This window comes from Metopolophium dirhodum, chromosome 1 (genome assembly GCF_019925205.1).
Source record: "Metopolophium dirhodum isolate CAU chromosome 1, ASM1992520v1, whole genome shotgun sequence".
NCBI lineage: Eukaryota > Metazoa > Arthropoda > Insecta > Hemiptera > Aphididae > Metopolophium > Metopolophium dirhodum.
Genome location: NC_083560.1, coordinates 33483127 through 33502144, shown reverse-complemented (window position 1 = coordinate 33502144; position 19018 = coordinate 33483127). Strand labels below are relative to the sequence as shown.

General features: G+C 29.1%; 1 protein-coding gene and 1 pseudogene across 1 annotated transcript; both read left to right on the top strand.

Moving 5' to 3' along the window:
- Positions 1-6464: 6464 nt before the first annotated feature.
- LOC132936754 (zinc finger MYM-type protein 1-like) lies at positions 6465-9862 on the top strand (annotated as a pseudogene).
- Positions 9863-17695: 7833 nt separating this feature from the next.
- Positions 17696-18205, top strand: LOC132934619 (uncharacterized). The gene has a single exon (XM_061000949.1). The coding sequence runs from the start codon at positions 17696-17698 to the stop codon at positions 18203-18205; it is 510 nt and encodes a 169-aa protein (XP_060856932.1).
- Positions 18206-19018: the final 813 nt, after the last annotated feature.

Sequence of the window (19018 nt, the reverse complement as noted above, 5' to 3'; positions counted from 1 at the left end):
AACCGACAGTATAAGGTTCTAGAGTTGAATTTTATTTTTTTTTTTAATTGGTTTTACCGACGTTAGTAAATTTTACGGCTCTTGAACAACTTACAGATTGTAGCCCATCAAAAATATTAATTGGTTTCTCCTGGTATATAGTCTATAGGTACTAGATTTCTAATACAAACTGTCCTGGTTCTGAAATGTACATTCTACCGGTGCGTATAAAATGTCCACGTTATAAAATGTATAGGTACACTTTATCTGGCCGTACAAAATGTCCACGATTTGAATTTTTAAAGTTCGACCGTACAATGTGACATAGAAAGCTATAACTATGTATTTTCGTATCTAGATTTTAAAATACTAACAATAAATAATGAATTATGGGTTCTTCCCATTTCCCAAAGAAAAACCCATAAAATGTAGGTAACGATGTAGGTATTTGAAACAGCTTATGTAACTTAACTACAAACTTAGTGATAACATGATGAATTAATCATGAATAAATTAGTATGTCTTTTTTAGTTTAAATTATATTATTTTTTCAATGTATAGGCATCCCGGCCGCCGTGTTTGTGAGATTTACAGCAGTATATTTATCATGTAGACAATTTACTCGCGTTAAGATCACAGACCCCATGTGGTTTGTATGTTAGTGCATAATTTAACTCTAAAGTATCAAAGTTATACCAGATTTGTAGTTTTTACTTAATTTAACCTACGGTGGATTTATAAAATCCTAACCTAACCATACTTTAACCTAAAAAAAAAAGTGGGTGTCGCTATTCTGTACAGTATGTTACAAGTGCCTCCCGTGGTGAGTTAGCTTCACAATAAGACCCGGCCTATTGGTATTCACAAGTACCTATCTAAATAATACAGATACTAGCATATTCTTATGTGAATACTTAAACCAATTTTCAATTATTTCATATTTGTACATTTATTGAAGCGATTGGAGAAAGTCGGGGGCCAACTTAAAAGAAATATAATATATATCTTTTCGTTATAATTCTAACTTCGAATGCTCATTAAAAACATATATGGACTTACGCTTACGCTATTTACGCTTTGGAATTCCAGTAATAAAAACTTAAAATTAACCTTGTATTAAATTGTCAAGCTTTTCATGTTTTATTAACAATTGTCAATTGTTGAAAAAAACTTATTAGTTAGATTTCAATAGATGAGAAACCTCTTTACAATGCAGTTTATCTAAATTATATTAATACATTTATATTATTGAAATTAATTTCTGAATATAATTATAATTCTATAAAAATTATATAACATAATATTCTCCTGACTCTTATTATGCGATGCAATTGGATGGTAACAAATTATTCAAAGATAACTTGTTTATTTGTTAGGTAATATATTCAAGGGGCCTGCACGTGACCTGTTTTTTTCTCAAATATATGGCTTACGGGAAAAACTTTCACGCCTCGTAGTAATCGATATTTTTATTTTTTTTTTTTGAAAGTGGAATTCTTGGTTTTCATAATTGGCATATCTATTTCTAGGCGACCATATAAACGAATTTGAATAAGACCAATTTGTCCTGGCTTTTCATATTTTTATTCTATGTTTGTTTTAAGCAATGAAATTAAAATTCGGTCCAATGTGGCCTGATAAAATGATCCTGTTTCTAACAAAAAATAATTAATGAAATCAGTCCAATCGACGATCCGTATGAGTTTATCCTGTAAAGGGTGTTTTGACCAAAAAATCACACTTTTCATTTTTGGTCGACGGTGCTGTTGACATGACGTGCGCACAATGCACATACAGAAAATGTGTAGATAGAATACAATCACACTCACACAAATCATCATTGACGACTGACACATGAACAGGCTCCATAACGTTTTTTTTTAAATTTAATGTGCCTATAACATTATATCTTTATTGTTATCGTTAATATATTGTTAGGATAATTATAATTTAATTTAGAATTGTGTCCGTTACCTATACAAATAAATATATAACTAATTATACTACAATTGACAAATGACGAGGATCTTAGGATATGAACCAATTCTATATCAGCTGCTGCGTATGTTCAACATGTGATTAACATTTATAATTGTATATGACAATTTGTAGGTATATAACCGGAGCTGACATCGCCATAACGCGATATTTCTATCAATAAAAATACTGTTATTAAAATAATTAAAATTATAAAATTTTAATTATTCACAAGTAAACAAATTTCTGACAATAAAATGTTGGTGCCCGAGGCTGTTGTACCCAGTGCTCCTCCTAAATGTGGCCTTGAATATAGCAGTACATCGATATTCCATACCGCGAAAATATTTACCCATTTATAAATAAAATCATATAACTAGACGATTACGTCTAGATTCGTTAGAAACACCGTGGCGATAAAACCCGTTCGGACCTGTAAGCGAAAATACCTCAGTGTGGCGTAAATAAAAAAGACACAATTGCCTGACACACACTAGTACACTACCAGTGTCTTAAAAAATAAGTATTTAAAGTATTATAAATAAGTATTTAAGTATTTAAAAAAGTATTTAAAATACCACCCAAATACTATCTATTATAAAGTATTTGAAATAATCTTCAAATGCAAAAAAAAATTAATTTACTTAGAATAAAAAGTATTAAAAAAGGTATTCAATACGGAGAAATGTATTTGAATACTTTTGCTTAAATACTTTACAACACCGTACCTTGTACACTACACACAAATATTTATTGTTTTCGACGAGCTCTCGCTACGTAGGTACGGTCTGCTGTGTAATGTCAAATGTATAAACTAACAAGTAACAGCCAACGGTAATCAATATTCATATATTTTGTTCAGTAAATTTGTACATAATATTTTGGTTTCTTCTTTACGCTACTACGTTCGATTTTAATTAATTAATTTAAAAAAAACACACCAAATAGGAAAAGAAAATTAATTACTAGTGAGGTATGTCGTACGTACGAGTATAGTAAATTAAATTATTTAAAATAATATTTTTCACTTACTTTTTTAACCATTATCGGTAATGATGACTCTGTCTTTAAACTGGAGCACTGTTTCTACAACAACATGCGGATAAATAGCTGGCTTTCGTCCTTTCACGATGCATAACATATGCATACCGCACAGATAATTTAAATTAAAATGTAATTGGAAGAAAACAATTGTATATTCTTGTAAATACTGAATGGAATTAATCACAAGTGACGATTCCTAAATAATTGTTTACAAACAATCGAAAACATCACTGATAACTTTATAATGATTATTTCACCAAAATGAGTATTCTACAAACATCGATATATAATTAATATTGATAACAGTATTATAGCAGTTATTTATGTCTAGTCGATTTATAAGCAATATTTTTTTTTTAGAACAACTAAGAAAAACAACATTTACCAAAATAACATTTGACTACAGACAAGGCGTATTTATACGGTAGTGTACGAGTACGACATTCATAAATAATTATTATGGTTATAAATTTATAATAAATGTATAAGTAACTTAAGAATATATACGATATACGTATTTAGATTACGAAATGAAATATTATTTAATTTGTATACCTACATACTTCACAAAAAACAAGGTTGTGTGAATAATATTATAATCATGATAACGTTTATTAAATCTTAATTGATTTATAGATAGACTCTTAATAAAATATGTAATTAAAATCAACAGGAAGTAAAAAAAATAACGATCTAAGCGTATTATCTAGTAAGGTATGAATTTCTTAACAAAAGGCAAAAGGTAATTTATTTATTTATTAATTATAAGATTCACGCTGAATGGCTTTTATAGAACGGTATACAGTATATACTTTTTAAAATAAGATGGGTGGCAACACAGAATTAAGTACAAACTAGACTAGGTAAATGAACATAAGAAAAAATTTAAACAAACTACATGAGATACAATGACGTGAATGTAGATTGCCCAACCTAAGCATCCTGTGCGTGGGGTGATTATGGCTGAAGGAAGTAGACAGAGTTGGAATGTAAAAAGGAATGTAATGAGTGGTAATTGTTGAACGTACTATAATCACTTAAATCTCGTAACAACATTTATATTAAGTTTACATAATAATGGCTTTAGGATGTAAGTTAAAAAATGTAGTGAACAAAATACAGCAATGAAGTACTTAATCATGGTCGTAAGGCAAAAATATAAATTAAAACATAAAAATACATTTAACTAAAAAAAAAATATTATTAAAAGTAGATTCTTAATTGCCGATTTTCGTACATTTTTGGGTCGTAAGAATTAAGTTCTGATGGAATTTGAAATGCCCAGTAAATTCACCAACTATATTATATCAAATTAACTTTATAAAAATCTGAATGGATCCAAAGTCAAAAATCGCATTATATCGGTACGGGGTGGGGCTGGCGACATGTGCAAATTTCGGAAACGCGTATAACAGACGAAATATTGGTTTGAAAATTTCGACAACTAGCTTGCAAATCGTTGCTAATTGGCTGCTAAATAATGGTTCAAGAAAAATTGAAAAATGTGTTTTCGATGATATGGGTGGAGCGGGAGACACATGTCCCCAGTCCCACTCATAGTTTTATTTATTTTATGATTCAACTAAAGGCTTGCAAATTGTGAAAATAGTCTTGCAAATTGTTGCTAATTTTTAAATTCTGTTATTCTGTTATTCCCATTTGGATATAACAAATCTAATTGTTTAGTGTAGTCTTCTTCAATATGGGAATTTCTTTTTCCAATATAAACTGAGTTAAAAGGGTATTCTGTATTATTTGAATACTTATAATGGAACATAAATCGCTGTTCTTTTTTATAGTTCAGCCATTGGATTTTCATCCATTGTACCTTATCATTAGTTACATCTATTTTTCTATTTGTAATTTGTTTTTCCAATGACTTTGTTGAAAAAAAATCATCTTAAGTCATATTTACAATTTGAAATGGGTTGGTTTTTCTAGCAGAAACTATAACGGTTCTAATCATTAGGTAAATGTATATCAGGATGGCATTTTTTTCGTTTTTCAACTAACCCAAAATCTTGGTCGCATGGTAAAAATAAGTGACCGCTTACTAAAAACTTGTTATTAATTTCATCAACAGATAGTGATGTATTAGTTACTATGTAGTTACAAACCGTAGCCATTTTTATATTTCTATTCTGATCCTTACACTGGTCAGAATACATGATAATATTAGATTATATTTTATATTTTATATTAGATACATAAGTTTTTACAAAGTGCAAAATACATGAACAAATCTCTTGGGGACCTCTTGAAGCAACTGATTCATCCGAAAAATACATCACAACCTTATTGTTTATAAGATTATGAACCCCAAAATAGTAGGTCCACTATTGCCTTTTATAATATGAAATTCCTGTTGATATAACAGGCGTCGGTAAGGTTTTCATTAAGTCAAAGGCAATACATGTAACGATGGTCTTTGCATTATTTGCTTTATAACCTAGCCATTGGTTTTTGTGTTTTTTTTTTTCTGTAATCGTTATTATTATATCCACTGCTCATATACAATATGATATATGGTATTTTTTAGGTCTATACAATTTATCAATTTTTGTTGGGTCTTTCTTACAGCTACAGGTATAGTAATAATTGTAATAATTATCATCGGACGACCTTATTCTTACATTACGTGTATATAAATTAGTTCGTTTGCCTTTCAAACAATAACCCATTATAATTTATTTTAAAACTGTCCCGAGTGGCGTAAATACCGGGTGGGCAAGGTGGGCAAACGCCACGGGCCTCGGGACCGAAGGGGGCCCCAGCCCAACATACAATACCTACACTATTGCCCATTGGTTATTTCTATATTCGTCATTCGATTCAAAATTTCACAAAAATATGTATATTATTTTGATATCTGAAAAAAATACTAGGAAATATGGACCTTATATTGGTACTACATGTAGGTAGGTATATGGTTTATACGCTAATAAATAATAATATATTATTGGAGGCCCGATTATTATCTTATTATAAAAAAATATTATCTAAAACGTATCTCATATCTGGAACTAATGGCTTAATAACTCAATGGCTAAAAATAAAATGGGTAAACAAACTGATAAAGCCAACAACAACAATACTGTTATATCATAGCTTCAGCTCTGTTGCTCTATGTGCTACAAATTACAATGACAGTATTACACTGATCAGTATAATAGTGTACACACTTACCAATATTAAAATTTCCTTGAAGCTTTGAAAGTGTTTTGTTTTTTATGTTTAACTGTTTAAGTTATAACATGGTTCGTATTTTTATTATTATTAAGTATTAAATTATTATTATTTTCTTTTTAATACAAGTAGTAGTGACAGTTTATAATAAACGTGCTATACTGCTATTAAAAACAATACTAAAATATCAAAAATAATTCGCAATATAATGTCAGATAAAAAAAAAATGTTTGAGTGGATACCAAAAACGAAAAAAGAAGAAGGATATTCAAGAGAAAATGTCAAAAATACCGAAAATCAACGCATTTTTTTCTACAACTCCTGCTGTTGTTCCTAGAATAGGTAAGTAAATAATGGTTAGTCTAGGGTGAAACAATGCTAACGCAGTTTCCAAGGCGAAACGCAGCGGAAGCGAATCGACGTTGGTTTTTTATTATTATTAATTATTATTTTTTTACCCACCTTGGTCTGTTTTTAAACAAGAAAAACCCTGGAAAGTTAATAGTTATAATTTTTAACATAACACTTTTTGACGGCGCACCAAAAATATTATTATTATTATTAATATTATTACAATATAATCTATTAAATATACATAGGTACTTTTGTATTTTATAGCTGATGAATCTCAAGCTTCAGAATTAAATGAATTATACCAGTCACCAGAGATTCAAATCAATGAAAAAACTGTTGATAATTTGAATATAGGTAAATTAATCAATTTCATACTGTTAATATCAATATTGTAGTCATAATCAATTTAAATATTTCTAGTAGGAGTATTAAATGTCTAGTTAGGTATATAGAGTATAGAGTTAAAAGTAAAATAGAATTATCATATTTATTAGGGTGACTTATATACAATTTTTTCTAAGTTAATAAATTAAAATAATATTTTTTGTACTGTATTATATCAATTTAACTCAAATTGTATAATCATACTTAAATCCTTAATAACATAGAAAATTGTAAAGTACCTATTATTAAGTTATATGCTGATTGCTGAACAATATTTACCTGTCATATATTATTATTATTATTATTATTATATATTTAGTGCACGTTCAAAAGGAGTTAAACCAGATTTTTACCTATAGGAAAAGCAATTTTTTCTAAATTAAACCTTTCAAACAGATTTTTTAACTTAATATAAATTTGAATAAAATATATTAGTGATTATTTTTATTTATTAATTATCATAACTAATTTTTATTTTTAAGGAAAAATTGATTTAAACTCAAACCCAATATTGTGCACCAATACCAATGATTCAAGTATACCTGAAAATGATAGTAATTATAAAGAAGAAAATGGTAATTAACAAACACTAAATACTAACTATATTTTTTTTAAATAATATTAAATATGAAATTTTGGTGAATTAATCAACTAACAAATAATGATTTGATTTTTGCAGAACAAAATGTATTGAATCTTACTTTGACTAATCCAACTGATCGTGCACACTTTGATGAAGAACTAGAGAACAGTGACATTAAAAGAAGCATTATATCATTTGGTCCATGTAAGCCAGTTATTGAATTTCCAAAAAATAATGAGGGCAGAAAATTTTCTTCTAATTTCTATTTTGTTTCTGCACGGTCTGGTTCAAAAATACCTCGTTCTTGGTTATGCTATTCTACAGTTTTAGATAAAGCTTATTGTGAATCATGCTGGTTGTTTACTAATAGAAAAAGTACTTCTTTTAAGTCTGAATGGATAAATGGAATCGATGATTGGAAACATTTATCACAAAGCATTAAACGTCATGAAATATCAATTCAACACTTAGAGTCAACAAATATGAGGATCATATGGGTGAAAAATAGAACGGTAGATAAGGAAATAGAAATACAATATAGTAAAGAGGCTACATTTTGGAGAAATATTTTGCTACGTTTGATTAAAATAATATTATCATTAACAGCCGGAAATACTGCGTTAAGAGAGCACAGAGGAAAAATTGGATCATTAGAAAAGTGTTCAGAAGGAAATTTTTTACGTACAGTTAATTTATTGGTGGAATTCGATCCAATTTTAAATAATCTAGTGAGTAATCCTAAACAAAAAAATCAAGTACTTAAGTCCATTAATTCAAAATGAGTTAATTGAAATATTGGCTAATAAAGTTCGTGAAATTATTCGTGATGACATCAAAAAATCTTGTGGTTTTTCAATAATACTGGATTCTACTCAAGATATTAAAAAAGTTGATCAAGTGAGTATTATCATACGTTATGTATTAGTTAACTATGAAAACAAGAAAATTGAAATCAAAGAATCGTTTTTTGGATTTTTTGTACTTGATAAACATAATGCTGTTGACTATGCAAACCTTTTACGTCAAACATTATTGACATTTGGTCTTAGTATTAATAAGTGTTTCGGGCAAGGGTATGATGGTGCTGCAGTTATGAGCGGAAAGCACTCAGGTGTTCAAACTTTAATTCGATCTGATTTTCCCAATGCTGTATATGTACATTGTTGTGCTCATAACCTCAATTTAGTGATCTCAGATCCGGTAAAAAGCTCTAGTAAAGTTCAGACATTTTTTAATACAGTTCAAGACGTTTACAACTTTTTTAGTGTAAGTGCACCTAGATGGGCTTTACTAGCTTTAGGGAAAGAAGTTGAATCAAAAATACAAAAGAAAACCTTAAAGAGAGTTTGCCCAACACGATGGGAAGCACGCCACGACTCTGTATTCACATTAAAGGAACGTTATTTGGACATAATCAAAGCACTTACTCATATTCTACTTACGTCTCATAAATCTGATGAAACAAATTTAGGTGGTTCCTTGAAAAAGAAGCTCGAATCAGCTGAGTTTGTATTAATTTTATGTTTTTGGGAACGAATATTATGATCATTAAATGTAGTGTCTAAAACTCTCCAGTTAATGAATTTCAACATAGAATTTGCTGTTGTTCAACTTGATAGTGCCATTAAAGATTTAACTGATTTACGAGCGAATTATAATAATATAGTAGAAGATGGCAAAAATCTTTGTGTTTCATGGAAAATACCTTTCAACTTCAATTGTAAACGTGAAAGATTTGCTGTTAGGTATCACGAAGAAGTTGATTGTGACCGAAGACTTTCTATAACTGAAGACAATTTTAAAGTTAATGTATTTTATCCCGCACTGGACACGGCATTGTTTGAGCTTAAAGAAAGGTTTAAAGGTCTTAAAACAATAAGTGATGAGTTTTCTTTTTTAAAACCAATAAATCTTACTACAATAGAGGAACAAATTATAATTAAAGCGTCCTACGATTTACACATAAAGTATAAGAATGAGTTAAGTTCAGATATTACAAATCAACTTTTGTGTTTAAGAAATTTTCTTTGTGTTAATAACTCAACATCTGTGTTGCATAATATTAAAGACCTAACAGTTTATTTAATCGAACATGACTTGGCATCGTCTTTTCATGACGTTTTTACGCTGTGTTTAATTTTTCTGACTATTCCAGTTACAGTCGCTTCTGCTGAACGTTCTTTTTCTAAGCTTAAGCTCATAAAAAATTATCTTAGAAACTCAATTTCACAAGACAGACTTACGAACATTGCAATTCTCAATATTGAAAGAGAAAAAACCTCAGAACTTGAAATTGACAAAATTATAAACGACTTCGCAAATTTAAAGTCAAGAAAAAAGAATTTTCTAAAGTAGTTTCAATGTTTTTATTAATTGCAATGTTCGTAAGTCGGTCTTGTGAAATTGAGTTTGTATTGTTTCTAAGATAATTTTTTATGAGCAAAAGTATTTCAAATAAAATAAAATAAAATAATGTTAGTTATATAATATTATGCATTATTAAATATTTGTATATTACCTAGTACCTACTATTTAATAAGTACTTAATTAAAAAGTGTTTCTAGAGATAAATGTAAAATGATTTTATTTTGTGGTGATCATTACAACATGAGTAATATATTTTGTTTTTTTAATTTAATGTTATTCTTTAAACGTATCATACTTTTATAGTATTTAAATGATTAAATGTACCTACATTTATAAAATTTATATATATATTATATATATATATTTATATACCTACATTTTAAAAATACCTACCTAAAAAAATTTACAAGATGTGATTAATTTATAAATGTTTATAAATGTTGCTAGGTTGCTTACAAGTAAGTAATGGGTAAACAATAAATATAACCTAATCATTAATAAGGATAAATCATATTTTATCACTGCTTATTTTTATTTTTTTGGAGGGCCCATTTAAGTCTTTGCACACGGGCCTCCAATGGCCTATTTACGCCACTGCCCGAACATATCAACTTCTTGAACTCAAAATGGTATATATATACTTACTGCAGGTTACTAGTATTAGTATATCATAATACGGTTAAGTATTTTTTCCTCGAAAACATGGACATTGGTCATTAGTCAATATGAATCGTTTATTATATAGGTATAATGCTCATAATTCGGTTCTTTGTTCATATTATAGTGACGCCGTAAGGTTTAGTGTTTTTTGTCTGTCATCGTTGTTATTATATCAAATACTTATAAACCTATTAGGTTTACACAATTTATCGATTGTTTTTGGGTTTTTCTTTTTTTTGTTTCTTTTGTATGTATAGGTACAGCTGTGCAGGTATAGTAATAATATTATAATCCGATGATTTTAGTCTGGCATTCCGTGTAGATTTATTAGTTCGTTCGCCGTTAAAACAATAACCAATTATAATTCGATTCTAGCCATGCCCACGTCTACACTTTCTAGATTATTCTTCAGTTATTAATCAGGAAATTATTTTCAGACTAGACGTGTATGCGATGACTCACTTACTTTGTGTTTTTGTTGCACTTATGCAGTGCCGGATCTAAGTCTCGCATGAGGGCGGGGTGCAACTACCAATTGGAGGCCCCTTCAAAAAAAATAGCTCGATATAACACTTATCTATTTATTTGATACCTATATTAAACAAACTAAAAACACAAAATTTAAATACCATAATTTAATAGGTAAATTATGAAATTATACATTCACTCACTGTTCTCATACCTATATTATACCACGCTTAGATAATATCATATTATGATGTATTAATCATTTATGTATGTTGCTATGCTAGTATAATATAAACTAAGAATAAATATCACTAATATGACTTAGAATATTTTATGCAGAAGAATTCAATAAACAACTTAAACTTTCAACCAGTCTAATTATTTATCAACTCTACCTAAAAAATCCTCTACCAACAGTCTTGCTTCCTGCAATTTATAAACTAAGCAGTTAACCCAATTGCTAGTTTATAACATAATCATAGATTTAAAAAATGCCTATTATAGTGTCCACAGGGAGAGTCTCTATAACATTATATACGAGTTTGGTTTCCCAAAAAAATTAAAAGCACTAACTAAAATGTGTATGGAAAACACGAAATAAAGAGTAAGAACACAAAATGTCACATCAGGAACCTTTACAGTAGAAACCGGACATACTTTATGTTGTTTTATTGTTATGTAATATACTTTTGTATTGCATCATATGTTTTAATTTCCTAATAACGGAAGGAAATAATATCATTGCCTAGTATATATTATTATTTTCTAACTATATCTGGCAAAGATGCCATATATTTTTTTTTGATTTTTTTATTTAATCCGTCTAATTTAAATATCAGTTTTATCAAACATAATTATTAATTACCCTGCTATTACCCTAATATATTATCAATAATCAATAAAAAATCAAGTGTTGTCAAACATTTTTCTTATCACTTTAATTTGTGTAATTTAACTTTTTTACATTTATACTAATTTTGTTTTCACATGGCAAACTTCCGTGACATTGCCGGACATTGCTGGCCCAACAAGTGTGAGTTTTCGGGCCGGACCGGGCTTGGACTGGACCCGGGTATGCACGGTCTTAGTGTGAACTGTGAGTGAGTACTGGCTACTAGGCTTACATTTTAACAAATTTTAGGTGAAAACGAGGTAAGGTTGGGTGGTTTTAACTAAAATAAATTGGGCCGGATACATAAATATTACGATAAACATATTATGTGATAGCCATGCCATTTTCCAATCAACCATTTTATCGATATCAGTCATTTACCCACCTATAATATTTTTAGAACACGGACAATATTGACATTAGTGGCAGTATAATGGTTTTTAGCATGTCGGCGTTGTGAGTTAGTTAACGTTATAATAGTTACATTTTAAAGCTGGTCCCACAACATCATAACTCCGGTTCTAGGTCACTATGTACAGTCAACCATTGAAAGTACGAAACTTTTGTATACTTATACTACTTATCACTTATATTTACAATATATGTATACCTTAAATATATAATAGTACAAAGTGATACGTGATAACATTGCCTAATAAACTACGGAAATTATGACAATTCCTAGGCAATAATGTAATTTCCTTCCGCTATTAGGAATTGTCATCATATCCTAGGAATTGTCAACATTTCCGGTAACATATATATAGTTCGTGGTTTTATCCGGAAAATTTTTCTCTATGTCTATTTATTTTATTCATTGTCGACTTACGCATCCTGTACTTGTTTAAAACCATACTTACCTAGTCGTTTTTGTATTTTTCTTATCGTTGATGACTATATTTTACCTATACATGGAACGACAATTCAACGATTGAAAACTCATTCTTCGATAAAAACACGTGAAATATTATTTTTATTATAAAATTTGACGGGAATATATGTAGGTAAGAAGGTATAGTATATTAGTATGTGCCTAATGGACGCGCGTATCCTAAATTATTCAACTGTACCTACATGCATAATAGCTGATAATACCATCAGAAATACCACCGATCAGTTTTCGTCCCATACAATTAACAGAGAAAACATACGTTGGATCGTGACTATTTTTATATTGATGTAAAACTTTTTTCCTCTTTTGTTATTGTTATTGTCATTATATTTTCCTGTTAAATATGTCTTATACTTCAAAGCAGCTAAGTGCTACTAATGGGTAGCTCATCTTTTTTTTTTTCTAATCTCACATTATACTTATTGTTAGGGTTGAAAACTTCATGAAAATTTCATGAAATATTTAATTTCTATGAAAAATAAAAATAAAACGTTTATTATATCTAAAAGTTTATAGTCGTCAAATTCCAAGTGAACATTTTTAAAAGTTTGTTTATTGTATGAAACAAAGAAAATATGTAAAATATTTACATATAATTTATAAGTTGATAGACTAATCTATAATATAACAAATTTAAACATCGCCTTTTAACTCTTAAGTTACAAACTCATAAACCAATTCAACATCATAACGTATTGTTGAGAACCATGACTCTGCGCATGCATATTATACTATATTATAATTATATTATATTATATTCACAATGTATATGGACATAAACCACTCTTATAATAGTCGTGAATCGTGACCTTTTAAAAAACAAAAACGATTTTAAACATATTATTATTTAATATCGAGTAATTAAAAACACGTGCAAGTTAACTGCATTTTAAATCTGCGTACACGCATACAATACGATTAGATAATATACCATATACGTGGTTGGTGATTCACCAAGCATGCTCGTCCCATTTTTTCTTTGACGATGCAGTTAATCGAAATAAGATTTTTTGAATCATTAAATATATTAATATATTATAAACATAAATGTTATTAGGGTAACCTCGTCATTAACAATAATAATAATATAACTATTTGTATACGCGCCACTTACAAATTATTATTTTATCAAAGACTCAAATGTATATAGGATTCAAAACGAACACCATATTATAAGTACTAACCAAAGCCCGAGGGTAGTTTACTATTCAATATTGATATAGGTAGAGTTCCACATGATCACATTTAAAAATTTCAGTAAAAATTTTAAATTAATAAATAAATATTTATGAACACTAATTCCTTTCCATTGGAAGTCAAAAAAATCTAAAAAATATTATATAAATATTTCATATGTATAGTAGTCAGTTTTACATTATTAATGAGAGGCAAACATTTGGACTAGCTTATAGTCTGTTAATTGTTATATAATATCAAATATTGTATCTAGTATAATAAAATATGGGTTTGCATATCAATATAATTAATTTATAAACACCACATAGGTATATTGAATAGATTTGGAACTGAAAAATAATCACACTCAGTACACCAATATAGTGATACGACATGATACACACAGTCGACATATTTTTATTTTTATTTTGTATTATATTTATTATTTGGTATAGTTTGTTTGAATATGTAAGAATAATTATAAAATTTAATGATAATTTAAGTACTTTGAAACGTATCTATTTATGTGAACAGTGCATGTCGCGTTGTTAACTAAATTAAAATTTCTTAAATAATTTGCAAAACATTTTTCACGCCAATAAAAAAAAATTCGCTTGCGGTGCCAATTTCATGTTTGACTTTGTCGTATTGTCTTCAAACTAGTGCCACCTTTTTGAAAATTAATTGCAACAATTTGCAACACTTTGAAATGCCAAAACAGCCAAGTTTTGCGGAAGTTAGTCGTGATTTAAACTTTTGAGGATAATTGAAAACGGCTGTTCTTAAAAATTACCAAATTGTGCTTACAAATACTTACGAATAATTGACAAAATTTGGAGCCAACATTTTGACATTGTGCGGCTAACTTCACTGACTTTCATTGGTCATTGGTCAATATGGATCGTTTATTATATCGTTTATTTGCTCACGATTTGGTTCTTAGTTAATATTATATAGGCGCCATAAGGTTTAGTGTTTTTTGTCTTTAATCATTGTTATTATATCAAATACTTATAAACCTATTAGGTTTACACAATTTATCGATTGTTTTTACTTTTGTTTTTAGTCGTAATACCAAATATTTCATTCTTCACTATACTGAGCAATTTTCACTTACACGACAGAAACACATCCTCCGCGCATACGCACAATGTAACAATCACTTAAAATATTAATCCTAAAATATTGTACGAAGGGACGGTGACATACACTCGCGAATATATGACATAACAAAACACCGTATTCGTACAAATAGTGCCAAAAAGCCAATGACAATGTGCAAAATACGACATAAAATGTACACACATGCTCACTATACGACATTCGGTCGAAGAACCTGAGATCACTGCTAAAACTATGCATAAAAAGAATAATAAGATAGCACCCAACGTGCGAAACACCCTTATCGTATCAATATTGCTAAAAACCCAATGACAATATTCGAAAACACAACATGAATACGCGCAATTCACATAAAAAACGCGAACAATCAATTCTGACGTTACGTAATAACAATTGCGTGGGGGGGGGGGGATAAGACAATCGCTTCCTTATATAAACGACAACGCACAGACAATAGACTCATTAAAGTAGTACACTCAGCCGGACACGACAGCTGAATACAGATGACCGCACATCGACGGCGTCCGCAGCGAAACCACACAACACCGACCAGTCGTTCTTTTGACACGAAATTAATCTTTCTTCAAAAGTTAACTTATTATTGCGTCTGTTCTGACAACAGGTTATTGTTGTGTAAATCATTAAGTGTTAATAACGTGCATCGACTCATATCAATCAGAGACGTACACATTCCAACGAGAATCTACACGTCTTGCTCAATACAACACGAGGTAAGTGAATATACATAATATGTTTTACAATCGAAGACAAATTATCAATTCGGTACTCAACTAATGATATTTGGTAAACAAATGATAGGTTAGGTTAAATGTACCAACTCTATATATGACTCAAACTTTGTTCAATTCGTTATTTAATATTCGGTGTATGGTGTTCAAAATGTATCTCAACTTTTCTGTTGCCTGGAATAAAAATTCTGATTCCCATGCAGCAGTATATTATCAGGTAGGCAATCTACTTGTGGTAGATCACGGACCCAGTGCTGTTTGTACGTAAGTGTATGATTTAACTCTAAAGTATCAAAGTTATACAAAGTTTATTTTGATTTAATACGGTGGATTAATATAATCAATTAATACATAATCCTAACCTAACCTAACCGTACTAAAATCCGATTAATAATAAAAACCAAATTTAACCTTTTTTAAAATAAATTAGCCTTGATGCATGCTGGTACCTGATCTGCCCGATTAACCAATTGCAACCAATAATAAATATATACTTTTTCTATTAATGATTTCTCCTTTAACCAATAGCAACCATTTATAAACAAATATTTCCATCGTAAATCTCAAAATCCCTGTTTGAGCACTTCTATTGATTGGTCGTAGCGTAATGTTGTATAGCCTTCCTCGATGAATTACAAACCTCGATCACTACAAAAATAATAATAAAGTAAACATCAGTTTGATATACAGCCATAGAGGTACCTGCTTACCCAAATATAGTGGATTTCTATTATATTTTTATTAGGTATAAGGATAAGAAAATATAAATAATAAAAATAATAATTTAACATAATATAATATATATGTATACAATAATTAGTAATAATGAGTTGACAATAGAAGAATTTTTCGCATACATCATTGTTTAAGAAAACGTAATTTTTATTAAACTATAATTATTATTGTAATGTGATTGGATGTTTGAATTAACTATTTTTTTAATTTAACATATTTAAAAGAATGATTTGTTCTTCTATACTTTTAATGTTACTCTAATATTATTGGAGGAACAACATATTGCACAACATAATACACTTTTATTATTATAAATTTTATGGTTTTCATCATCTACATCTCTATTTATAATAATATGTATGATATGTATAATGTATGACTTTATAACGAGTTCTTTTAATTTCAGCCCCATTAACACAAACTAATGGTTCATCACTAATAAGATTGAGTTCAGTTTTTATTTAAATAAGGTTTGAGGTCCCACACGAAAATTTATTCAGACTTAGGACTGACAACTTAAACGTAGTCTAGTATCTAAGACTTTAATAAATAAAGGTCCCAAATTGGCTCACCTATAAGTACAAAACCACCGATAAGAAAAACCCAAAATACCTGATGAAATATAACATTTCAGGTGCCGATTATTTAATTTTCCCTACATTTATATGATCCATAGACCTCATGTCCTCATGAATTGTTTGTTGTGTTCTGGTAAATTATCGAAAGCAGATATTCTGTCGTTCAATTATTTCAATGGAAAAAGTTTTACTTCTTTTAAGTGGCTTTTTAAACTAAAACTCTAAATGTATTCGGCACAGCCATCCAACAAATCATGAATAATATATACATCATAATAATAAAATTCAAATATAATATAGGTAAAATTAATAAAATTAATTACATTTTTTAAAAAAATATTAAATTTAATAGAATATTTTGTATTTTTGGACTATTTGTCCAACTTTTTTTAAAATTGACTTTTTGACATATTACCTCGCTCTACATATTTAATATGTATGCATTGCTTGTTTACAGACGCTCACTCGACACATTGCGACTCGTGCGAATACCAGGCGAACTGCTTGGGATATTTACACTACTTGTGCTGTACCTACGTGCCAATAAAAATGAAAGCAATATATTCTGTGGTTTTTTACATATCGTTAGCAATTGCATTATGTTCACCCAATGTTTCCATGTTTTGTGGAAACGATAAACAGATCGAATATTTACAAACGGCGTTAATGACACAGGAATCTATTTACACGGTAATGACAACACTGAGCGCAATACCTGTAACCGGTGTGGCGTTAACGTTGGCGCAAGTGATGATATCTGGCCAGTTTGCTTTGCATTTGAATGATGTATTTGAAGAAATGGGCAGTTCATTGAATAAGGATCATATAGACTACGGACAGTGTTCAGCAATCTTGGAAGAAATCGTAACAGCATCCACAATCATCAAGTCAACTAGTCATGGGTTCCCTCTCGTGTCATTGATACCGGGTTTAGGTTTGGCACTTTTACCTCCGAGGTTAGGTGGATCGATAACTGCTATGTTACTTATAAAAGAAAGATTAGCATTTTGGCAAAAGACCGGTTGCCAATATGCTACTACAAGAGATTGTAATTTATAGGAGAATCAATAAATGTATATTAATAATATGATTTGATTGTAAACAATAATAATAGTTTTATCATAAAATAAATATTCTAAATTATACCGTATTATGTTTGATTTAATTTATGTTAGAAGTAAGTAAATCTACTTTTCGCATGTATATTCTTATCTATTTAATGTACAACACTGGTTGTATACAGTATTATAGTAGTCAGTACAAAACGTATATCCGTGTTATCGTTTCATATTATTATTATTTATATTATTATATAATTATGTTTATTTATTATGATGTCCTAGTTGCATTTCTTGATCTGAGAATAGTTTGGTTTAAAAGTTTAGATAATATGTATAATATAAAACCTTGTGGTGATTCCACTTAGGTACTGATATATATTATTATTTTCACGACGTGAACGTTTGTATTCATAGGCAATATTATATTATAATGGTTAGGTCATTAGCCTCGGATGTAAGAATGAAATGAATGGAATATTTTATAAATTAATAGGTAATGATCATTCAATCTATTCTGTTATATATGAAGTTGTAATTATTTGAAATATAATAACATTTATGATATAATATTTCATGACATGGGAAGGATTTTTTATTTATATAGCAGGGGTCAGAAAATGGTGGCCAACAGACAAGAAAAAATAAAATAAAAACCCACATTATTAGGTATAAGGTTCTAGAGTTGAATTTTATTTTTTTTTTTTATTGGTTTTACCGACGTTAGCAAATTTTACGGCTTTTGAACAACTTCCAGATTGTTGCCCATCAAAAATATTAATTAGTTACCTACCCCTGGTTTATAGTATATAGG

Excerpts from the sequence above, each read along its gene's own strand:
- LOC132934619 (XM_061000949.1), top strand. The coding sequence starts at position 17,696 with ATGAAAGCAATATATTCTGTGGTTTTTTACATATCGTTAGCAATTGCA.